Source organism: Agrilus planipennis, unplaced genomic scaffold (genome assembly GCF_000699045.2).
Source record: "Agrilus planipennis isolate EAB-ADULT unplaced genomic scaffold, Apla_2.0 scaffold34, whole genome shotgun sequence".
Taxonomy (NCBI): Eukaryota; Metazoa; Arthropoda; class Insecta; order Coleoptera; family Buprestidae; genus Agrilus; species Agrilus planipennis.
Genome location: NW_020439170.1, coordinates 995,528 through 1,021,707, shown reverse-complemented (window position 1 = coordinate 1,021,707; position 26,180 = coordinate 995,528). Strand labels below are relative to the sequence as shown.

Genomic DNA, 26,180 nt, shown 5'->3' with positions numbered 1-26,180 from the left:
TTGTTCAGCGTGCTGTCAAACCTACACTAGCAAGGAGATCGGGCTGAAACTATAGCTACAAGCTATCCAAGGATGGTACTATAGAATGTCACCTCAAGGTAGGCCTAGTGACGTCATCTCTTGGTTAGGCCGGAAACTTATCAATCCACCCTCGTATATCCTTTTCCCAGTTTCTATTTGCACATTTTCTGAATGACCTTAACAATAAACATCATGATCTAGGATCGTCAGTCCTGAAACTGGATGGACACGCACTCTTTCCTATCCTGAATTTGTAATCTCCGGTACAGCAAGTTGCTCATGAAGGCTTTTTCTTATTAAAATAATAAGAGCGTATGTTATGAATGGAAAGTGAACGTGAGGGTTTGGAACCCTAACAAGTCTACATTTAAAGCACCATTGAAACGTATATAACGACGAAATTATTGAAGACAGGGGCGCAACAAGGGGGGGTACATGGGTGCCTGAGCACCCACTCGATCGGGTTGGGCACCCAGTCAATTCCAGTCGATTCAGATAATAACCCAACTTGAAAGTTCACTTCAAATAGTTCAAGCTCGTAAATGAGCAGCCGAACTCGATCTTTTCAGCTTATACACACCAGCAGTATATTAATATTTATGGTATTATGATGGGAGCACCCAGTCAAACTGTAACGTTGTTGCGCCCCTGATTGAAGGCACTATTTGGCCTAATAATCCGTCTAGATTTGTATATGATGGTCATCCTATGTCTAAATTTCTTCGACAAATACCATACAGTGCTTCATTATCAATCATCTAAATTTTCCACTGTCGTAGTATCTACTATCCGACAATAATACAAAATTGTAAAGTTATACGACTGCTTTAGAAATTATTAGTCTTTCCATCAAAAGTGAGGAAAATCCTGAGCCCGTTCCCCCACATAGGAATGAACTATTAGAAATCTTTGAAGACTTGAAGTCCAATACATTAGTTAGCTATATTTAGCATGTTCATCTTCTTTGTCTTCAATAAACGACAAACAACAAAAACCTTATAGCGGGTTTCGCTTAGATAATTGCAATCAGATATAAGTATAATTCGCACATTTTACCGCTAGGTAGCCGATTTTTAAGAAAGAACAGTAATTTAAGCGGCAGTCATATATTAATTAATTTAATAGATGATATTTACTACTAAACACAACATTCCCAATTAATTTTGCTGTAATTAAAATAATCAACTCAATTATTTATAGAAACCAGTAATTCGTAGCCACTTTAAGCGCACATAGTGACGATACTAGCCATTAGTTCGTAATTTCAACCCAGTTGTATATGCATAAATATTCATAGCAAATGTATTTTTATCAAATATAAATGTTCTAATTACAACTTGCGATCCTATTAAACCTACAAAGGACGGGAGTTGTAAATATATAGTACGACATTTCCGTATTTGGTAGCTAATTACAACTTCTATTATGTACCTATATGTACGAGGTTTGTTCGAAAAGTATCCTGAATTTTGTGTTTTTCCATAAATTATTTATTTATTCACGAATATCTATTCTGCCCCCTTCAAAGTAATCCCCGCCAGATATTATACACTTATGCCAGCATTTTTTCCAATCCCCGAAGCACTTCAAAAAATGTTTTCTTGTGATCTTGTACAGTTCCTCCTTCGATTCCGTCTTTATCTCCTCAATCGTAGCATAGCGTCGTCTTTTCATGGGCCTCTTCAGTTTCGGGAACAAGAAAAAGTCACAGGGGGCCAGATCAGGGGAATACGGTGGCTGCGGAATTATTAGTGTGTTGGTTTTTGCAAGAAATTCGCGCACAAGCAACGATGTGTGAGTAGGGACGTTATCACGGTGCAAAAGCCAATTTTTGTTCTTACACAAATCCGAGAATTTCTGGCGGATTATTTCGCGCAAATTGCGCATAATTTACAGGTAATATTCCTTATTGGACCGTTCTACCCTGTGGCAAGAAATCATGATGCACCACGCTCTTACAATCGAAGAAAACTGTAAGCAAAACCTTCAAATTCGACCTAACTTGGCGCGTTTTTTGGTCTTGGCTTGTGCGGCAGGTTTTTTTTTTGGATCATCTCTGTTTTTGTGGTTTCAAGTACTTTGTACTTATGACTGCACTAACTTTAGTGTTGATAGTTCATTAGTTAGGACATTTTGTGTCCGATATCTTTTTTTTGCTTCCATTTTTTCAACTTTTAATAAATTTTTGTCTGCTCATTTTGGCTCTTTCTAGTAGGTGACTCAGAGCTAACTCTTTCCTTAAGTCTTCGCTGGAGATATAATAGGGAGCGCCTGTTATCTTCCTCATAGCTTTTCGTTGAATTGCCATCATTTTCTGGTAGTTTGTATCTTAGCCGCTCCAGATTTCTTCTGCGTATGAGGCCTGCTTTTCTGTTATTGTATTTATTAAGTTTCGTTTTGTTTTTAGGGTTATCTTGCTTTCATGTCTTAATATATAGTGAAGTTTTCTTATTGTCTTGTTTGCTATGTTTTTTCTCATTTTTATATGCTGGTTCCACTTCAGTTTCGTAGTTATTTTCACTCCCAGATATACGATTGCTTTCCTTTTTACTTTTAGAGTCTTAGAATTGAATTTTATTTCCTTGTTTTTACAAGATCCTTTTCCAAAACATAATATGTTTGTGTTTGTCTCATCAATCTTTATTCGCCAGTTCATGCATTAGTCATTGACTATTTTTAGTATTTTTTCCATTCGGAATTATTGCATATTATTTATTATTGCAATGTCGTCCGCATATTGAAAGATTTTTGCGAACTATATTTCTTCTATTATTTTTCCCAATTCGTACATCATCATATTGTGCAGTACTGGGGATGATGGTCCCCCCTGTGGTACCCCGTCTTTTGCTTCCTTTATACTGGATAATGTTTTACCTTCATTAACTTGAAAGTAACGCTCTTTAATAATTTCTTGGTACATTTCAACTAGGTGTTCATTTATATTTGACTGTCTCATTTTATACAGAATTCCCTCTCTCCATACTGTGTCGTACGCCTTTTCTATTTCTAATAATGCTAGAATAACTTTGTGTCCTTCTTTCAGAGCTTCTTCGACATGTATTATTAGGTTTGGTACTTGATGTACGGCTCCTACTCCTCTTGAAAATCCAAATTGTGTAGGGTATATTATTTGTTTATCTTCTACTTCTTCCTGTAGGCAGCTTCTATTGAGATGATTGAGCTTTGGTTTCCACATCATAGTCATAAACCCATGATTCGTCACCAGTTATGACCTTCTGGAGCATTTTTGGGTCGTGGCGGACGGAGTCTAACAGCTCTTTAGCAATGTTAATGCGATGATGCTTTTCGTCGAAATTGAACAATTTTGTTACTAGTTTCGCGGCGTATGTTTTAGTCCTTAGCAGTTTCTCTAACGGTGATTCGACGATTGGCCAATACTATTTCTTCACTTCATCAATGTTTTCGTCTATTGTTGACGTGGTCAGGCTTCGGGCACACTCTTCGTCGTTTACAACTTCTCGGCCCTTTGACACACAATTTGATACAGATTCCTTTAGTCTATTTTCTGGAACAGGCAAAAATCGAAGACGAGCCAAAACACATGCAAGCAAAGCAGTTGTCAAAAATTAACTGAACATTGGCCTAACTTGTCGGTATAAATAAAAGACAAGAGAACCAACATAACGCCACAAAAAATAGAAAATCGAATATACATTGTACAGTAGCGTTAATTAATAATATACAACAACAGGAAAATCCTATTCATTGCTATAAAATTTCTGTACAAACCATTCAAAATGGTATCGAATTACATCAAAATTATTTAATATTGCTTTGATTTTTTTATTACTTTATTTCATTTTTTTTTTACAGTTGGTCCTAAGGTACGATGTTCAGAAGACACAATGCGAGTGGAAGTCCCAGTTACGGCAACTACAAAAAGAATTTATTTGCAAGGACTAAAAGACTATCCAGATCCTGCGTGCCGACCCAAAATGGACCCGACCAACTCGTTATCAATATTTGAACTTAACTTGAAGGATGTATTCCAATGTGGAACCACCAGGGTCACCAATAAATTAACGGTTAGAAAAATTCCACTTACATAACACTACTAAATAAAATAGTAATTTCTTAACAATATTTTCAAGTAGCTCGGAAACTATTTTAACGCGGAAAGTATTTAAAATCCAGCTGGAGGATGAGAATTATAATAAGAAGCTGTGAGGATTACTGCCCCGTAGCAGCTGCCCAAGATGATCTCAAGAAGGCATAGAAAAAAAAACTTGAATTAAGCAGTCGGCCTCGGAAATGTATTACCTACCGACCTCCCAAGTGTGAGTCTAATGTGGTGCTATTAGATCATCCACAAGATTAAAAAAATATTAAAACAGCAAAACAACTGAAAGATCCATTCTGAGAAATATCATAGTAGTGGTAACAAAGTATAAGAAATTAAAGGAGAAAAATATCTAAAGAAAAACAAAACAGTCGGTTCGTCGTATCAAAAAAAGTTTAGCAAATGCTTTTATTTTCTGGAAACTGATGTTAAAAAGACCATATCAGCAAGACTAAGACCGAGACTAAAAGTATTTGAGCAAGACCAAAACCAAGATCGAAAAAGCCAGACCATTGCTTGATTTTTATTCATTAGGTTCATTATGGAGCTGGGGCTGCAACGTAGAGAAGTACATATTATATAGCCTATACATCGAAAACGCGATCAACATAATTAAGGACAGTACAACTGTAGGGATAAATGTACAGGGCAAAATATTAGTATGCTTAGATTTGCAGATGATATAGCAGTATTAGCATCTAGCAAGGATGAATTAAAGATAGGTTTAAATAAAATGGAAGCGGTATTGACAAAACAGTACTGTATGAAAATAAATAAAAGTAAACCAAAAATACTAGTACACAAGGGAAGAAAAAAAAAGTAGAGAATGAGCGAATACAAAGATAGGAGACGAAAAAGTAGAAGTAGCCGATTTTAGGTATCCAGGAAATCAGATAAGTCAGGACGGAAGGAATAGTAGGGATATAAAGCAGAGGATAGCGCAGGCTCGAGTCGCCATTAATAAAAAGAAGTCATTTCTTTGCTCGGAAACGGTTAATTCAGAAATTCGAAACAGGTTGTTAAAGGTGTATGTTTGGAGCACGACGCTGTACGGGTGCGAAACATGGATAGTGGGTGCGGCGGAAAAGAAAAGGCCAGAAGCGTTAGAAATGTAGTGTTACAGGCAAATGATGAGGATATCGTTGATAGAGAAGGTTAGAAATGAAGAGGTATTAGAAAGAATAGGAGAACAGAGGACTCTATGGAAGTCAATAAGAAATAGGCGAGATAAGTTGGTAGGACACCTTTTCAGGCATAAAGCTCTAGTCAGAGACATATTAGAGACAGAAACGGAAGTTAGGAGGGGTAGAGATAGACCTAGATTATGTAGATTACTGTTCGCAAATAGTTAAGGATATGGGTTGTTCTAGTTTTAGGAAAATGCGAAGATTAGCTCAGGATAGGAAAGAGTGAAGGTACGTGTCCAACCAGTCTTAGGACAGACGATCTTATGATGATGATGATGATGAGGGTCATTGTTTCCGAGCATACTGAACAAAAACGCAACAAAAGCCTGATAACAATTAGTTCCTTTTGAAATCATTAAATTATATTTAATAATGTGTACCGACCTTTAGTTGTTTCAATATGTAGCAGCGTTTCACGAAATGCTCACACTTTTCATGAAGCAGTTGATTATACGTGAGAGTGCTGCAAACATAAAAGAACTGAGATTCGAAATACAATTCCCTTCATTCCATCACCATAATGATTATCCGCTTAAGAAACATGGAAGTATAGGAGCATTCGTATCAATATACATATATGTATAGTTAGTTATATGGATACAGCTAAGAAAAATATTTGATTTGACTAATTACTCGTTACTCGACGTTATCCGTGAAATTACTCGAATGCATTACGAGGCCAAGAACGAAATGGATTATTGATTAATTTCATTAACATGCCAGCAAGTATTCAACTGTTAGTGCTTTGTAAAACGCATACAGTGTCGCCAAAAAGTTTAGAAACACCCATCTTGCATGGAAATCAATTAGTTTATTATATCTCAAATACGTATTCAAAGCATCAGCACAATTAAACACTTTTCACAAGTTGCTCATCAATTTTATAAATTGTAGAAATAGTAAAATATGCAAAAGTACTTAGGTTCAGTTAATGAAAATCAATTTAATTATTTCCAACATATTTGCAATCAATTTAAAAAAAAATATTAAATAATTCACAAATGAAACACTAAAACGTAAAATTCCTGATTAAAACATTTAAATAGTCTAAACGTTCCGAATCTTTCAGGTATTTTAACGTTTTTGTTTCAAATATTAGGTTTTAGTGTTTTATTTAATTCAATTTCACAAGTAATAATTAATTAGTGTATTATATAAAGCTCTTATTACCGTCTGCAAAAAAAATTTATTTGTGAACTAGCTTATTATCAATGTTTCTGTAATCGAGTGCCTCGGGTGATAATCGATACCAAAGGTCACATTTCATAAACCTATAAAAGAAACTTTTGCTGCCACTTATGTACCTACCTACAGGGCCTGTTCAAATATATTAAGTATAACAAAAAATTCGTTGCTTTGGTTTAAAAAGTTTTGAATGCTTCTACTCTTTCTAATAGTAGTGTACCCACAGCAAGACGTAGATGTATATAAATATATTCCCAAGCTCATTTAAACTTATTATCGCGTCTCTTTATCTCTCCAACATTCGTAAATGAACTACGTATTTAATATATACGTTTATACGTACACAAATGACGCTGGCTGATAATATGATAAGATGGAAACTTTAATTACGATTTTTCTCCACGGAGATTGATACAAATTAGTAGCGTGACAGCTAATTAGCCAGAGAGCAGCGAAGGGTTGAAAAAAGGTACGTTATCTTTGGATAAATTTACGTGCTTTGTTTTGCCTACCAGACGAGACGCGTTAAATTTTAATTAGTGCCAGTCATTATGCCGTTTTATGTGTTAATAAGGACATTAATTCGCAAAACGGCGAGTCGTCGCCGGCTTGTAAACATTTTTCGGCATACACTTCCGGTCATTGTAACTCCGAGTAAAAGATATTTTTTAGGCGTTGCTGAACAGATAAAACAGACTTCCGCTATTCAACGCAAAATTACCTACTTTAGAAATATATTTTAAGCTGGCCAAATATGACAAGCACGCCGTTAGTCTAAACCAGTCATGAGAAAGAGATTTTTATGACCATTCCAAATTTCGATCACATGCTCGTGAGAGTAAGTACAAACGGTACATTGATGTTTTCCAATGGGTATTTTTATATCGCCATTATGACTTTACGCTATTTACTTGCAGCCTTATTAATGTTCATTATAAATTATAGCATACCGGCAGGCAAATAAACCTTCTTCTAGTAGTTTAACGAGATACAGGGCAGAACTTTTTTTTTAAGAGGCGAACGATAGTTGAATATTGGTAATATCTACTTAACCGCTTTATTTCCTTGCACCGAGCGGCGTGGCCTAGAGGTTTGGATCGTCGCTTAGTATTCGGTAGGACACGGGTTCGATTCCGGGTCCGTCCGTCCTGGCCCAAGTCTTTTCTTAGGTTTCCTTTGATCACTTAAGCAAATATTGAAGCTGTAATATTCCACAGATAATCTTTCACTCTCATCTGTCGTCGTTTCCTCCGTCTCATGTTTCTCATACCAATCACCATCTATCCAATGCCATAATTCCTACCCTCTGGCTTAGTACGGCTGAACTCCCAGCTTTAGTTGTTGGTGAAAATGAAAGACAACACCCAAAAGATTCATTAACTTTCCCTTGCAAATTTACCTGAAAACATTTCGTAGAACTGCGCCCGTAGTCAGCAAATCCCTGATTGCTATATATTTTTCGCAAACATCGCCGAATCATAAAAAAATAGTAAACTGTCGGTTCATTTTAGTAAAAGATCATCAATCTATATGCTAAAGAGGATTATATTATTATTACTACACTGTTCATCGATAAGGTGCTAAATATTAATGAATAATACTTCAAACCTTATGGAAATAAATTTAATTAGGTACCTATAAACTATAATTAATTGAAAAGGACAAAGGAATTTAAATGAGAAAAGACTTGCTATGTACATCAAAGGAAGAGGAAGTGAGCTCCTACTAAAAATAGGTTTATACCGTCATCGTTTACCTGAAGGAAATTGATGCATTGTTATTCTCTTGACAGGCCATTCAATAAACATGAGGACGAGGATCAAGCATCAAGCAATCAAATCGCCTGCGCTATTATAAAAATGACAAACGATTTCACAGCCAATGCTTCACAACATAGATACTCATTTTATATCCATTATGTAGTACTCTTAATATCTACAGAACTATTCTAAGCAAACAGCTAAAACCTATAATGCAAACGTTTCATAAATACTGCTTGTATTTATTAAGGTAAAAAATGTATGAAACGCATTTAGGGCAAAATTTAATATCCACTACTACGACAATTACATTCCCATAATGTAAGTAGCATCGTAATATAACAGAAAGTTACATCAGCAGATTTTAAGTGTATATTCCCTTAAAACTCCAGAATTACTGGATGGATTCTATTAGAGTATGTACTAGGTATTATGTAACGTAATGACTTTAACCAATGCTGTAATTATCTTTGTCAAGGGCATTAAAAATGTTGGTTTTTATGAAAACTACTTTTAGAATATAACTCAAGAACCATTACATTAATTTTCTTGACAATTTTGTACTTTCGTACTGTTTCAAATTAAAACAAGCAAACAAGTAGGAACGTTTTCTTGTGAATGAGTGGCTCGGGCGGCCATCGATACCGTTCGCACCTTTACCGTGTACGGTATAAAATACAAGATCTGACAAGTATTTACCATAAAATTTGTTACAGTATATTTTGTACTTAACAGGGTAGTTATCACTTTATTCATCCTACATGAAAATAATGTAGCCTAATATAATTTTGAACTTTTTGTTTTATGTTCTTCTGGGTTGGTTCATATAAGCTACGACTCGATAATTGTACATAGTGCTTAAATGTTTGCTCATGAAAATGCAAAAGGAATGTTTCAACAGAATATTTATTCAATCTCGACAATTGCGTTTTCCTTATTAAAATGTTTCATTGAGATACACCCACGATTTCTTCAATAATAAATGTTTGTTACTTAATAAAACGCAAAATTCAAGATGTTTATTTTAGTTTACTTCTTCGGTTTCCAGAAAATGAATTAATGAATTAAATTTTCTAAGTCTTAATTTCTTTCAGGGCAAGCAAGTGTATTACCAGACTATTATAATAGAAAATGAGGAACCATACTTTGTGGAAGAGATGCTTCATGTTAAGTGTTCCTTAACGATTTTTAAAAATCATTCGGTGTCCCGTAGGGATGTTCTTCCGGCAGGATTTCAAGAACCGGAGTAAGTTAAAAGAAATCAAAGCAACTAGTTGCATACAAAAAGCCAAAATTTTTCTTCGACTAGCTGGTACCTACCTTCCTTTTTAATGAATTAATATATAAAGGAAATTATTTACAAAGAAAACCGTAATACCGCGTATTGTCATCATGAACTCAACCTTTTTACAGGCATTTAATTTATTTCACTTTTACTACTATCAATTATCTTAACTTCCTTAAAAACGTGTGAGAGGTCCGGACCTCCTGAACCTTCCTCAGTATGTACCTATCTAGTTGGTTTTCTGACTATTTATTCCTAATACCTAGTCATTATACATATTAAAATTTTGTTTTTTTTTTTCTTCAGCGAAATCGAAATTACAACAAGTTTTGAGCAAACAGCTCCCGAACCGCGATTGGGAGTGGGGGTGCGTCAAGGGGGTAAGCTTGTCACAGGAGAACTAAATGTATCTCCAGGAACTCCCTTACAAATGGAAATATTTCTCGACAAAAATTCCGCCCCAGTTTACGGAATCCTTGTGTCCCACATGCAAGTAACTGACACGAAAAAACAGGAAGAAACAATCATTTACAACGGGTAAATATTGAACATATGAGGCAGAATCTTTATTATTCAATTTATAGTAATAAGTAATGTACCTACGTGAACTTAAAAAACTTTGTTACAGTTGCTCTGTCGATCCCTACTTGTTTGAAAACTTTAATACAGTTGATGGAGATTTTCTATCAGCAAAATTCAGGGCGTTCAAGTTTCCCGAATCGACATACGTTCAATTTAAAGGAACAGTGAACGTATGCCTAGACAAATGTAGAGGGGTAAGTATCATTTTATAACGTTTTTCATAATTAAGAACATCTTTAGCCACTATTAGGAACATGTTTTTTCAATGATTATTTGACAAATTGAATATATTATACATATATCCACACAAGTGGACCTTGTTGAAGCATACGTAATCCTAAAATGTAGCATCGTGTTACAGATGGCGTTTACTGCGCCATTTATAGTATTTTCTAAAACGCACTGTTAAGACAGCAGGTAAAAGTTGGTTTGTGTTCTGTCGGAGCTGCCTGCAACGCGCTGATAAGATCGAAAAAGATCGAAATCGCGATCCGCGTCTGGCAGTTTCGACAGAATACAGACCATTTCGAATTAATTTATTCGATTAAGCTAACGTGCCTATCACGTTGAGGTTGGCTACGCCGGGATTCGTTTTCAGCAAGTAGATATCCACACAAGTGGACCTTGTTGGAGCATACATAATCCTTAAATGTAAGACCGTGCTACAGATGGCGTTTACTGCGCCATTTGTAGTATTTTCTAAAATTGAATATAGTTGCACATCCTTTAATGTTAAAGAAAACTTTTGTGAAAATGAAAACAATGGTACATATGTAACAAAATGGAATTTGCTCATTAAGAATTACTTGATCAAACTAAATTTCAAGTAATAAAAAGATGAAAAATCTGAAACAATAGGGTGCAAATTAACGGCTTTTATAAATTCCCTATTCAAATGTAAATAAATGATTATTTCGCTCACGTTAATGTCCTAAATGCGTGTCAAAAATCATCGACGACCATATGAAACAAATATTTTCTATCCCTCGGGAACTGTATTATTTTTCTGCATAAAGTGTCCCCTTATTCTTTTTTGTACCCCTAACAATGGGTGTACAAAATTTCATGACCATCGGCTGAGTAGTTAAAGCCTGAAATTAGGATTTAAAATTACGAAAGTGTTTTCCTTTTTTCCCAGATTGAATGCAGTGACGGTACCATAGGTTATGGTAGAAGGAAAAGAGAAATATCTTCTCTCCCACCGGATCCCAACAAGGTTTTCGAAATAACGATAACATCTTTCATCAAAGTCGACTACGAAGACCAGAATGAGAATTTCGAAGAACTTTTTAAAAACCAGACAAAAATAATGAACAACAGAAAACTGGTCGTGGGCACGAAGGAAGAACAGGACAAGAGATTTTACAAAACTGTCGTCGATGAGAATCTGATGGGAGCGCAAGAACCGGTAAGAGAAGAAATACGGGAACAAAACAAACTGACCGCGATTATTGCAGAAAGTTCGGCACCAAATGAAGCAGCCGCGATATTTACACTGATTTTGACTTTGATTTTCGGCATTGCCCTGTAAAATGAATCGGTTGATTGCAGAAGGACGATAAAGTGTCTGTGATATTTCCTTAACCGACTAGAGGATTTAAACGTGCATTATAACTACACTAATTATTAATTAATAATAATTGTAATTAGTACCCTAATACTTACAATGCGATAGTTTCCACAGGATAAAAGAAAGCAACCTCGTATATATTTGCATATCCATGTGCGTATGTACGTACGTCTTCTTTTAATCCTTAGAAAAACTACACTAAAATGTGCTTACTGTGGTAGCACCCAAGAAATGAAACTTGTTCACAACACGTATCAAATGTGTACGGTAAATGTTGATAAGAACGTTGAAATTTACCAGTAGGTATAGGGCCTATAAGTAAAACTTTTTTTACTATTGTCTTAATTACTATTAACACATTCATGATTGGAAAAATAAATTTTTAATGTACACTAGTTCGGCGGTAATATGTTACTAATTGCGTTTTGATTTATATTTGTTTCTATTTCCAATCGCTTATGCAATTTGTGCCTGAAGAAGAGTTTACAAACATGCTAATTAATTCAGCCGCCTTTGATACCTAATCTAATAATAGTTAATAATAAACAAACATTAAACGTATGCGAAAATTCATTGTTGTTTTATTGATACCAATATATTATGCTAAACGCATCCCCTTGGTTTTCCAATTCAACTGAAGTGAAAAGTTCAGAGTACCAGGGCTAATCAAAGAGAAATGATAATAGCGATGCTGGGACAAAATGTCTTGCGAAGGGTGGTACTGCTGCACACCATCGCATAGCCCATTTTTTAGCCATCTCATGAAGACCCAACTCTAGTGGAGGGGGTAAGATTTTATGAGAATAATTAATAGGTACCATAATAGATAGCTAGACCTCTGCGCAGCAGTGACTGCGCAAGGGTATAACCGCGTACACGAACGTACCACACTCATACGAGAGACTGCGCGCAAGTAAATTTTCTGACTTCTGCGCAGAGGCCCGAAAACGCAAACCAATCATTCCATTTTCATTTTGCGTGTTCTGTTTCTAATATTCTTAAGCCATCTAGAACGATCAGTATTATTAAGTCGTTTAAGTTGAAGAAACGTTATAACATGCAATTCTTATTGAAACTCCGGAAAAAAAACAAGCCTTTGTTTATTATATTGTATTATTACGATCTCGAATTAAAACAACAACATGGACCAGTCGTTAGCTCAAAAAAAGTAAAAATTGATCATAGCGCCTATAAGGTAATGACGATAATCTTTGATTATTACACAGATCAATTCTGGTAAGAAAACTAAACTTAAGGAACAACTGAGTGAATTTAGCACGAGAAGCAGTAAAGCGACGTAACGTCTAGTTTTCGTTGAAAATAAATAGCAGGCAAGTTGATTGGATTCTCTAATTGAAGACAGGGGTTAGATGACATCGAGGGTTAGTTGAGACGTATCTTTTATTTCCTGTCACCGTTGAGCTAGAATGTTGCTGTCTTAATAGTAAGGGGTTTTATATGTATAAAGGTGCACAAAGGGAAGACCTGACGCGCTGTTGATAGCGGTTTTCGAAGAAGTGATTAACTGTCATAATTTCTAATTTCTGATATTTTGCATTGCGTGGTATCCGCTTTTTTTTTACATATCCCCATAATTAGGTATGGACTCAATTGAAAAGGTTATGACAACTCGACGCAAGTGAATATCCATAACAAGATGGATACCACACAACCCCAAACATCAAAAACAGAAGAACATACATGGAACCACAGTTAACAACTCTGTTGGAAACTGCTTTAGAAAGCGTCTCAATTCGATCTACCAGTTTACCAAAACAAAAACAATTCAATTCACTTACTAATTAGAAAAACGATGAGACAGTGCTATTTTCAATTTGGTACGACTGGAGTAAAATTGTGACCCCGCACCCGAGGGTAACTGACGAAGATGCATGCTTTTAGGAAACATGTCGTTTATATTCCCTACACACGAATTTAATAAATGGATCTTGTACCTAGTCAAAACGTTAAGCTATCAGCCGTATTCTCTTTCATCTCTCCAACTATTACAAAAAAAATTGAAAAATAAAAACCCCAAGCTATGTCAACCAGCGGTCTGCCTTAAGGATGTTTGAGAGGTACAATCGGAGACAAGAGTACATAAAATTAGAAATTCGTGATTAATTAGGTTTTGCAGTATATCATGAGGTAAAAAAATACTATCTATACTAAAAAAAAGTATTCGGTTTGAGAGAAAATTTGGAATTTGACCAAAAACTTTGAATAAAATAAGAAATAACGAATAATATGGAAAATTTTTAACTGACTTTTGGCAGTGAATATGCCTTGATTTCAACTTCGAAACAAAAAAATATTTAGTTTCAATCTCTATTAATAATGAGCGTAAAACTTTTTAATATGTTTAAATAATAATTAAAACTTTAAAATTGCATTTATTTCAGACAATTATAAATATTGTCATTATATTATCAAGTAAAAACGAGATTTTCAGCCAATTTTTCTTTTTTTCCTCGATAACCATTTAGTGAATTTGAATAACCTTACGCTAAAGTGATTCCCCAGAGTTCAAGTTACTTATTATAAAAGTTTGAAATTTCTGGTAGCTTTTTTTCTGTTAATAAAAATAAATTTAATCTGTTCAGTTAACGAATCTCCATAAAATAACGTGTAAAATTACAATTTTTTAAAATTTCAATAACTTCTTAAGGGTTTAGTGAATCGATTTGTAATTTTTACAGGAATTTTAGTATTGAATGAGGAACGTTCCTCCAAATTTTTATTTGTCTCGTAGCATTTTGACATACCTCCCAAACATCCTTAAGAAATTTTAATGGATAGATGGAAAATTGAAACTATTCATAAATAATAATAAGTACCACCATTTGTAATACGCGTATTGATTCGTTACTGTGTTATAACAGTTATCCGTAAATACATTCATTATTGAAATGGCACATAATAGTTAAAAAACATATGTTTATAGCCCATTGGCTCGTTTAGAAAAGCATAGGTAATTCGCAGCAAATGTTCCACTATAAAAACAGAGTACAGATCAATTCTATGTAGTCAGTTCTGTTAAGGCCACTTTTTAAAACAAGTTCAAAATGTATAAAAACATTTTTGATAGTGTTCAAGAAATCGTTGTATTTGGTAGCTACTTTGGTGTTTCAATTTTTAGGGTTGAAGATAAAAAAATTGTTTTGTCACGGAGAGACCTTGTTAGATTCTTGGTACCTTTTATTATTGTAAACTGTTTAATATTCATACTAACATTTAGAAATTTCCAATCTACTTGGATATACAGTCTTAAAACAACAGAAATTATTAGAAATGTAATATTGTACTTGGTTTCTCAATCTCCAAAATATTTGATTATACTGCAAGGGTTGTTCAATCGACATAACTTTAAGACCATCTTCAATACCATTGAGAAAACAGATGAACAACTGAAACACAAACCTGCAATATCAACTCACCGTTGCATCTTTACGTATTTGGGGATATCAATTTTTGTTACAAATCTAGTTATATTCCTATGTTTTTACTCTTCAACTGATTTTGCACATTGTAAAAGAGAATACTTGTTTTTGGAGATCATCAACAAATTGCATGTGGCAATAAACTGGCTAGTAACAGAGCTTAATTATAAAATAAACTGGCATATTAAGACTCAGCTTAAGACCATAAACTTCTTATGTGAAAGAAGCATATCGTATATTAAAAATGCCAATCAAGCATTTCGAAACGATAATTTACTCGATGAAGAACACGAATTTATTATTAATATTGAGTTAAATAAGATTAAAAAACTTTTACATCTGCACAGTAGTACAATAAAGAACAGCCTTTTCGTACTGGATACTTTCAAAATGTCGATTATAGCAAACGTAATTTTTGCATCTTCTGTGGGGTCCATTAATGGAAGTTTGTTGTTACTACACTTTTCTGATAACGCGTTTCGAAAACCCTACTTAGTTATTTTCTTGTATATAACCGAAATAATTATGGTCTTTTCGTTAATTGTAGTTAATATTTTGAACTGGACCATGATTAAAAATGAGGTAAGTATGTTAATGTATTAAAAAAGGTATGTATGCGATTTAGAACTGTATGTACCTATTTATAATAAACTGCCTCTTGTGTTATGTCAGGTAGCGGTAACTGGATTACTGGTCCATCATATGTGGCATGAAGTGGTGAATATTAAATCCGATATAAAATCCATACATTTTTTAAAGCTTGCGTCTGTTCAACTAATACATACTACGCCAGAATTTAACATTCTCACTCTACCTCTGAACTGGAACGGCTTAGGCAAGGTAATTAAAAAAACTTAACTCGTACTCATAAGGCTTAATTAACTTTCGGCGGATGAACAGTTTCCAACATCATCCAAAATGACGATTTTTCACGGTGCTGCCAACTTTGTTTTTTGACCAGTGGTCAGGGCAAGTGAAATGATAACCATGGTAAAGTAAGCTTTTGTGCATTGGTGGTTTACCTTATTCGCTCGTGATAACGCCTTGGGTACAGAATTACTTACTATGTGGTAGAAAAAGACAACACGAACGATGTGAATGCAGTTGCATAACATTTATGTTGGCAGCATTGCAATACTTGGAGCTAATTTCAATTAGGATGTAGTAAATTGCACTTTTGTCTAATTTTCTTTCTTCCATTTGTAGATCTACACTATGCTTGTAACATATGCGTTCACGTTGTTTCAATTTCAATATAACCAAAACTAAAAAGTAGAAGTCGAAATCCTCTAAATGCCTTTACAATATACAACAGCCCATCCACAGGGAACTGAGTATTAATAGAAAACTGCATATGTAATTAACTCACATTTTCTCTAATCTCCTCATTAGTATTAGTGAAATTTTGTGCATTAATAATAATTTGTGTAATCTTAAATATTGATAAATACATACTACTGATTCATATGACGTTTTATTATATATTTAGTCACTAATCTTAGCAGAAGCTGAGAAAACAAAATTGGAATACCTATTTACATGCTTTGAAGATGACAGCTTAACTTTTTTAATTTTATTTCAAGTTTAAATGCGCTTTCAAAGTGTTTCTTTTACAATAACAACAGCAAAATTATCAATTTATAAGTGAAAAGTAAACAAAAAGTAAATTGCATTAACCTACGTTTACAAGTCACCATTATTATTTACCATTTTTTGGATGTAATACAATTATGGATTTATATTCAGCCCTTATTCAAAAACAATTGGTCATAATACGTTACATAGTATCTACCTATAATCAATACCTACCATCCAGTTCAATTTGATAGAAAGGCCGTATAAATTATTATAATTCGTAAATACACCTATGTATGCGTTTTGTAGTCTTTATTTCATCATCAAGTCATTTTAATCCAACTGAATTTTTTATAATAATCTAACAAATGCGTCAGTTTTTTCTACTCATCACATTTATTATTTTTATTGTTACTTTTCATTTTCCAAATGGATAGTGTTTGAACAAATGAGATATTTCAATACATTCTCCCTTAATCAAAGCTTTTTAATATATAATTTATTATACATTAACTACTTTCCTGACTTTTATACATTGAACTAAGCTGCAACAAAGACGAGAATAAATGGCTAAACTGCGATAAGAATATCGTTCTTTAAGAGATGATATCAATGAATCCAAGTAAGGAATAGAATAAGTTCGTTTTTAAAATTCCTCCAAAGGATAGAAAGAGTAACTGCAGCTTCATGCTATATTTTATACCTAAATGTTAATTGAGAAAATTAAGTTTTTATTACATTGCTGCCTCATTTGTTCTCTCAGGGATGCGCTTAACACTGTACAAAAACTAGTACTACACTTCAAGAAATTGTTAAAATATCAAACATTTCAGTTTTCCAAATACATGATTACTCATTACTTAATAACCATTGCATATAATTTATAATGCACAATTTGTAATAATTTAAAAGCTTTAGTTATACTTACCATTTTTGCCTCCCAAAGGTCTCTTCAAAGATTTATCCGGAAAAGAAAAAGGAAAAAACAACCACTATTACAGGTGCCTTATTGAAAAAACTGTTTACAATTACCACACATTAACAATTCCCTAAATTACTTGCAATACTTATTAATGTTTGTCGTGAACAATTATTAATTTTAATGCACTCCAATAGCAAGCACTTAACCGATCAATTTCTTATGAAAATCCACAATTAATTTCATACAAACACGAAGTTATAAGTAAATGATTCAGCTTAACATTCGCGATTTAAAAACGAGCAACCTTCTTCGTCAATACATCACAACTGTTCTTAATACTGTATGAAAGAGTATATAGAATGGAGCATAATTCCCACTTTAACCTAGTCTTATCAGTTCAGCAAAAAATGGCCTTCGTCATCGCAAACAACGGCCACCAACAAATGATGCTTGAGAACTTTCACTTAACCTTGAACAGCGAAAAGGTATGAAAGCACATGTGTGAATATTAAAAATTGGTTCAATAAAAATAGTCATTGACGACGTTGCTTTTTTAAGTAGATATTTTCCTTCGTTTTGCTATAAATTTGTAAACGAACAAAGACTAAATTCTTATTATTTGTGTCCCTTTTTTAATAAATACGTAATAACATACCTACTGTTTGATAGACATTAAATTCATTAATAGTAAAATGTAATTCACCGTTTTAATAGAAAACAATAATAACATTAGCCCCTAATAATTAGATGTCACTATCTCAAAATTCAATTATTCTCTTGATATTGAAATATGTATGCAAAAACCTAATAAGTGCGCAGATGCTATTATCCCAGTGCATGATCCCAACTAACTCCAAACTGCAAACTCCAACCAATCCCAATAGAAAAAACTTCCAATATTTTATAGTATGTTAAGTAAACATAATTTTCAAAAAGAGCTGCCCATCATCATACAAACTTGATGTTTGAAAATAAATTACGCAAAATTGTAGTGAAACAACTTTTTGAATCAAAATCAAAGAAAATAATTTCTACTAGATTAATCATAATAGAACATAATATAAGCAACAGTATTTGTAAACAATTAAATCATTTAAGTCAATAGTTGTATAGCTAACAAAATTAATTCAGCCAAAAAATTATTTAACAACAAAAACAAAAAAGATCCAAAAGCGACATATTATATTGGATAATCCGAGCGCATAAATTGGACCAATACTGTATTTTGAGACCCACCTGTGGAAGACGGTAGGAATAACCCTCCAGGAGAGGGGAGAGGGGAGAACATTTGCATACCATAATCTACTCTACCCTATCTAACCTGGGTTATGTTAATTTGTATTAGATTGTGTTAGATAGGATAGATTAGGATTTAGCAAGTGGAAACTTCTCCTATACATTTTTTCTTATCGTACTTTTACGATCAATTTCGACCAGGAACTGTAAAAAGTACTTACCTTCTTTACATAATAACCAAGGGGTTAACTTCTCGAAATCAAATTATTACTACGTAATTTCTAAATATGTTTAGGTTTATTATTACTCACTGACAACAGTGTAAACATTTACAGGAAACATTTACATCTTTTATTGCATTCCACAGCAGTTGACAATATACAATTATTAACAAACCGAAACAATTAAAATACGCCATCTCCTTAATCATTAATTACTTGTTGTCATCTATGCGATACATTTTCATCAAGATAAGCTAATCCACAAATAGCACCGATAATATCGATAATAATACATGTAATTACTTACTATTTCACGATCAGACAAACTATTGTATGCAATTTGGTATTAACGGTCAACATTCATGTGTATCTTGAATTCATTACATTTTTTATTAAGTATTCGTAGAAGAAACCAATTTACAAAAGCGATAACGAACAGGGAGAAGCTAATGGTAAAAGTGAGTTAAACTTATCTGTATGTAGTCTATTGTTTTCTGTCCTTGTTTATTAAAGCACGTGTCCGCACTTCAAACATTTCCTCTCCGCCCCATCGTCTTGAATAACAGCGGGGATAGGTTGATCCACCGACAGAGATCTATTTTGTCTGGGTTTAAAGGGATCAAGAGTGTTATCATCCATTTTTCCATTATTCTCTGGAATAGGCATTAATAAGTAATTCTGGTTATTATAAATATAAATAAAGGTACGCATGGATAAAATTGTCTATAGTTTCTGATAGACCTTGAGCTAAGGCTTCTAAGATATGCTAATGAGTTAGAACTAACCATGTATCAGTTTATCTAGAAATTCCCACCATCTTTGATAACCAAACCTTTTGACTACCCACCCATTAATTCTTTTTGTTTAAAGCAACACTGGGGTTTAAATTTATTTTATTTAAAAACCACAGCCAACGTTTCGCACAGATTCTCGGTCTTTTCCAACGCTAATTTTATTTACTCGAAAATGTAATACTGACAAATATCTGTTTCTGAACCCCTGACAAGTGCGTAGGTACAAAATTTCGTGATAGGTTTTATCCGATGGAAATGTTCAGTCTCTCAGAGTCTCTGAAAGCGAGACTCGAGTCTCCGTCTCTCATCAAGTGTCTCTGGTGTCGCTAATAGAAACTGTCGAGAGACTGTCAAAAAAACTGTTTAGCGTCTCTGAACGAGAGACTCGAGTCGCTCATTGAGGGATCCTCATTTCGTATCCAGTGTCTGAACGAGAGACTCGAATCTCTACTAAACGAGAAACTCGAATCTCTGAACGAGAGACTCTAATCTCTCAATAAGTGGTGTCTTGATAGACATGGTAAAAATATTCTAAGTTCAACGTATTTCAGAGATCCCAGTTTTTCTACGAGAGACTCGAGTCTCTCAATTTTTCAGTCTCTCTGTGAGAGATTCGAATCTCTGAATTAACAATTTTATCGTTCGAGTCTCTCATACAGAGACTGTGAGAGATCCATAAAAACACCTAGGCAATAACTGAGAGACTGTGAAAGGCTGTGAGAGACGCTCTCAGAGACTCTGAAAGACTCTGAAAGACCGGCGAGAGACTGAATATTTTTGTCTAGGGTCGCTTGCATTAATGCCCTAAATACGTGTCAAAGATCATCGACGACTACTTTATCCCTCTGGAACAGTATTTCTTTGTGATAAAAGAAAGAGGTACCCTATGTCCTTTTTTGTACCCCTAACAATGTATGTACAAAACTTCATATTAGATTTTACCCATGCCTTCGCTCGCATTGATGCCCTAAATACGTGTTAGAGATTGTCAACGACCACATAAAACTAATTTTTTTATCCCTCAATAAACAATAAAACTCACATTCGAATTTATAATATTAGTTAGGATAAGGATGACTTTAGTAATGGTCATTTGCCAACGATTCGACACTGTACCCCAAAACTCTGAATAAAACCATATAGGTAATCACTTTAATGACTGCTGAATCTGTTAATATAATACAACAGGTGTCAAAAAGTAAAGTAAAATATATATAAGCCATAAGGCATACGACACGACGCAACACAATTTTCTGTTCTAGTACCTATACGTATTTTCAGAAAACATAGATTAAAAAGTGGCGAATATCTACAGGCATTAAGCTTAAGCGTTATATCGTATTTTGTCCAAAAAAATTAACAAAAAAGAATCATTATATTAAATTTATTGATAGTATCAAGTAGAAATAAAGGACGATGAAGTTCTGTATTGTTATTTGAGTACGTACCATCTGTTTCCCAAACATTCTCCTCTACATCAGCGTTACTTTCTTCGACCAAAGGGGTATTATTACCGGGCTCCGAAACTGGCCTTTGACCCTTCGTTCCGGTATCGTTACCACAATAAACTTGCAGATCTAGACGAGAATCCAAAGAAAATTGTTTTCCGGACATTAATATTCCTCTAACTCTTCTTCTCATTTCTATTATTAAAAAAATTATATAATATGCTATGATTTTAATACTTTATACACAAACGTATTTTGCATTTTGTTTTTTCGACCGCATCTTAAGTATCAACCATTTTGATTTACAACTACTCATTAAGAGAGTTTTCTTGTAAGCCATATTTCTACATACATAATTCAAATTTGAATTCATACGAAATATTAAAAACTGTAACTTTTAGTTAGTCTTACAGTAATTGCCGGTTGGTTTACCAATTAGTATTTGAAATATTTATAAAATAAACGTCCGATTTTGATGATCACTTCTTATATCCTAAACTCAAGAAGTGGGAAGCATTTTATTAGCACACTAATCAAATTAATTTAGTTTCAAACGTGCTTCTTAATGACATTTCGTGGCTCTAGGTTTTCCTTCGAAATAATTTTCCGTGATTCCGTGATAATTGATACAAAACAAAAACCGATTCACATTATTCATCGTACTCTACACGAAGAAAGGGTGCTCCATTGCAAAAGTGATTCCCCTATATAATTATTTTAAGGGCTACTTTTTGTATATACATCGTCTTACTAATTCGATATCACGCCATTCACTACAGACGTGATGTATTACGAGAACCAATTTTTTTTTTTGATATTGCTGTATTTACCTGGACTATTCTGAACTTTTTCTCTCAATACCGAAAATGTTCTGGAGTATTCCTGAAGTATTTCTTTTTGATCGTAGATAGCAGCAAAACTTCCATTCACTATCTTGGGTGACATTGGAGAATTGGATAACAAAAGGCTTGTACCAAAATTTTCATTCAGTTCCCTTGTATCTAGAAAGATTTCTTAGGCAATCATATCTAAGGCCCTTCATATCATTTCACAGAAATAATTATAATTAATACACAAACTCTGTGACAAAACTCAAGGACCGACTATGAGTTTATGGTTAAAGTTTAAAAGATAAAACAGAATTTTTACAAATGAATGGTTTAAATAAGAGCATCAAGTACTTTTTAGTAATTTATCGAAACTACCAGATGTGGATCGCTAAATTGATTTTATAGTTCTCATCAGCATGCCATAGACAAGTCAGCATCATCATAAGGTCGTCAGTCCTAAGACTGATTAGACACGTACCTCCACTCTTTCCTATCCTGAGTTAATAAACGCATTTCCCTAAAACTAGAAAAACCCATATCCTTAACTATCTGTGAACAGTAATCTAATCTAGGTCTACCTTTACCCCACCTAACTCCCGTTTCTGACTCTAATATGTCTCTGACTAGACCTTCGTGCCTGAGAAGGTGTCCTACTAACCAATCTCGCCTATTTCTTATTGACTTCCATAGATTCCTCTGTTCTTTTACTCTATCTAATACCTCTTCATTTCTAACCTTCTCTATCCACGATATCCTTATCACTCGCCTGTAACAGCATATTTCGAACGCTTCTAACCTTTTCTTTCCTGCCGCGCCCGCTGTCCATGTTTCGCACCCATACAGCGCCATGCTCCAAACATACACCTTTAACAACCTTTTTCGAATTTCTGAATTAACCGTTCGTGGGCACAGAAGTGACTTCTTTTTATTAAAGGCGACACGACCCTGCGCTATCCTCTGCTTTATATCCTTACTACCCCTTCCGTTCTGACTTATGTGACTTTCTTGTTACCTAAAATCGGCCACTTCTTCTAATATTTAGTCTCCTATCTTTATATTCGCTCTTTCCCTACTTTTTCTTCCCTTGCATACCAGTATTTTTATTTTACGTTTATTTACTTTTATACAGTTCTGTTTTGTCAGTACCGCTTCCATTTTATTTAAAGCTATCTCTCACTTCTCCTTGCTAGATGCTAATATAACCATTTCTATCCATTTTATTGAATATACTTTCCTTCAAACAATGTTAAATTCATACAGGCTTTTCAAGACGGTGGTCAACGAACTCGAAGAAAAAATTAACTTCGCTGGAAAGCAGTAGAAGTTAAAGTCTTCTCATAAGTTAAATAGTTAGTGCCTCATCGTAGTCAGTTCTTCGTTATAATGAGTTTTGTCACAGAGGGTTTGCAATTTACCTTATTTGTGTGACTCACCTTTCAGCGAAACCCGTACCCTAGGGATAACACTACCCTCTTTGTTTTCCGCAATAATTTCATTGGTGACTTCTTTGATTTCTTTCCAGTCTTTGATAATATCATCTGCAGTGGTAAATTGTGACGTAATCGTAAACCTTATGACGTACTTATCCTTCAGAGCTGCAGGAACGCAGTGTATTTTACCCCTCCCGTTTACCCTCTTCAACAGCTTTTCCGTAAGATGATTTTCACCTATTAAGCGAAACACCACCAAACCCAGATGCCTTGCAGCCGGGATTTCAAATCTGGGATCGGCCAATACTAAGGCTTCAAATTTTTGGGCCAATCTTATGCCCTAAAATAATTTTCACAACCAAAAAAGATTAATATTAAGAATTTTGTATTTATTTTATACTTACTTCCCTAATATGTTTTTGAAGTCCTGTTATGCCAAAATTCCTTATTGTAAACCACAGCTTTAAAGCCCTAAACCGTTTACTAAGGGGTATTTGCCAATGCTGAAATTAAAAAAAAAATTAACTGTAATGAGAAGAAATTGTTTATTAATATGGAATTAGTCCAGCATGTAACAGGACGAGAAATCTAAGGAATATTGACTTAAGATTTGAACCATGAGCATAGTAATAATTATAAGGATGTACACAAACTAGCGGATCGGTAAGTTGGTGTCTGCTGACAATGCAGTGAGATAACATGTGCCTAGATGATACTGACTACCCGTTACGTTAACATTTTAAAAAGTTGAATTATAAATACGAAATTTTTTTACCGAAGAAAGAGGACGCGCCGCTCTAGAAATGTTATGACCATAGCCATATCGAAAGAAATGATAAAACTAATAACGTTTTAAAGAAAATGTTCACTAAAATTAGTTTTAAGCTAGTAATATTCTCATTCTTGTATAATGTGCTGATTTATTTAAGCAACAACCTTTTTTACACTTATCTCAAAATGAATTTATAACTGCAGTACATATTTTATCAATACCATGCTCAATGAGACTTTGTGCGATATCCAACTAACACGAAGAAAACTAAATTTTTATGACAACGCAAAAATTTTCGATTATAAATGACCGAATTTGCCGTAGAAATAATAACAATAATTCTGAAATGTTTTTAATTTTAACTTGTAATATCAAATAAATTACCTAGTAAATTTATTTCTGCTGGGATTTTATTCTTACAAATTCGGATCCAAATTGTAATTTTTATTATTCTCGCTTACAAAGCAACGAACTAGTGGGATAAATTGTAAATATCGCTTTAAAATTTAGGTAAATTTTCTTTTTTCATTTTCTCCGTGAAGGGTATATAAACTTGAACTGCATTTCAATTCATTATAAACAATGATTGGTCAGGCGTAACCAATAAGATTTAGGCACAACTGGATGGACACAACTACTTTTAATGACACTTGACACTGTGCCCCGTCCCTATATTATTCCTATTATGACTATATGGTCCCAGGCATTCGGCCGTGGGCCAAATGAACTGTTAACTCCAGACGTTTCGTCAGCTGCTACCATTGGCATCTTTAATCGACAAAACGTTTGGACTTAATCCCTCATTTCGACTACGGGCCATCAATCCAAATCTAAATTTCACGTTGATTTCGGGCGTAAAAGCCTACGATCTTATTGTATTTAAAGAATATTATTTGTATTAACTATGTCTCTGCAAATAAAACTGTGACCTAGTTAACTGTCCGACTCTTGGTGCATTCTAATTTAAATTTACCAAAATAGTTTTCTATTACTTACCATGTAATCAATGGCTATACCTGTATGTAAATATCAGTCAATTACTTTAAAATAAACATGATTAGATACCAGATAACAACGAGATGTATTATTTTTAACTAACCTGAGTTTTCATGTTGCAGGTAAAGCGGTTCAACGTTGAAAGTTTGGTGTAAGGCGCCGCTATTCTTGATCCTGCAAAATAAAGTTACACAAGAAACACTAGTAATTTAAAATATTGACAAAATATTAAATACATTACCACATGGTTGTACAATCAAAATGCACCATTAGCCATTTCGATGGATTAAAAGCAAAAGAATCGGCTTTTTCGATTCCTTTCAGCCAACTGCGATGTTCCGGGCAAATGAAGGCACTTCCCGCATATGCAGCATCGATATGCAGCCAAATGTCTTCTTCTCTGCAAACGGAACCGATCTCGTCTAAGTTATCGAAAGCACAGGCTCCAGTTGTTCCTAACGTCGCACAAACCTGGAAGTAAAATTAAAGCAGAAAGACCCCTGAACTCGTGTTGTCATTAGTAAAAGATAATTGCAATTTAATTGTTTAATCCACGTTTATGCTGTATGAAAATAAATAAAAGCAAAACTAAAATACTGGTATGCAAGGGAAGAAAAAGTTGGGAAAGAGCGAATATAAAGATAGGACTCGAAAAATTAGAAGAAGTGGCTGATTTTAGATATCTAGGAAGTCAGATAAGTCAGGACGGAAGGAGTAGTAGGGATATAAAGCAGAGGATAACGCAGGGTCGGGTCGCCTTTAATAAAAAGAAGTCACTTCTATGCTCGCGAACGGTTAATTTAGAAATTCGAAAAAGATTGTTAAAGGTGTATGTTTGGAGCACG

The 26,180-nt window shown here is 34.1% G+C and overlaps 3 protein-coding genes across 4 annotated transcripts in view; 1 reads left to right on the top strand and 2 right to left on the bottom strand.

Annotated features, from left to right (window-relative positions):
* LOC108735125 overlaps window positions 1-12,244 on the top strand; it is an 84,134-nt gene extending 71,890 nt beyond the window's left edge. The window contains exons 2-6 of the mRNA XM_018466961.1: window positions 3,856-4,067; window positions 9,329-9,480; window positions 9,826-10,056; window positions 10,148-10,295; window positions 11,240-12,244. Of these exons, the coding sequence (XP_018322463.1) occupies window positions 3,856-4,067; window positions 9,329-9,480; window positions 9,826-10,056; window positions 10,148-10,295; window positions 11,240-11,632 (1,136 nt within the window). The 3' untranslated portion in view covers window positions 11,633-12,244. The remainder of the gene's footprint in view (window positions 1-3,855; window positions 4,068-9,328; window positions 9,481-9,825; window positions 10,057-10,147; window positions 10,296-11,239) is intronic.
* Window positions 1-17,942, bottom strand: part of LOC108735121 (balbiani ring protein 3) — a 226,416-nt gene extending 208,474 nt beyond the window's left edge. Inside the window, exon 1 of one of the 2 annotated variants that reach the window (XM_018466952.2) lies at window positions 17,615-17,942. The gene's annotated coding sequence lies outside the window, so the exon portion shown is untranslated. The remainder of the gene's footprint in view (window positions 1-17,614) is intronic. The other variant, XM_018466954.2, reaches the window with a different exon arrangement.
* A 1,322-nt stretch (window positions 17,943-19,264) lies between these two features.
* The window catches only part of LOC108735124 (histidine decarboxylase), a 14,810-nt gene continuing 7,894 nt past the window's right edge, over window positions 19,265-26,180 (bottom strand). Inside the window, exons 6-13 of the mRNA XM_018466960.1 lie at window positions 25,577-25,806; window positions 25,439-25,509; window positions 25,336-25,355; window positions 23,972-24,070; window positions 23,571-23,907; window positions 22,138-22,308; window positions 21,308-21,502; window positions 19,265-19,718 (exon numbers count right to left, since the gene is read on the bottom strand). Coding sequence (XP_018322462.1) covers window positions 19,573-19,718; window positions 21,308-21,502; window positions 22,138-22,308; window positions 23,571-23,907; window positions 23,972-24,070; window positions 25,336-25,355; window positions 25,439-25,509; window positions 25,577-25,806 — 1,269 coding nt within the window. The 3' untranslated portion in view covers window positions 19,265-19,572. The remainder of the gene's footprint in view (window positions 19,719-21,307; window positions 21,503-22,137; window positions 22,309-23,570; window positions 23,908-23,971; window positions 24,071-25,335; window positions 25,356-25,438; window positions 25,510-25,576; window positions 25,807-26,180) is intronic.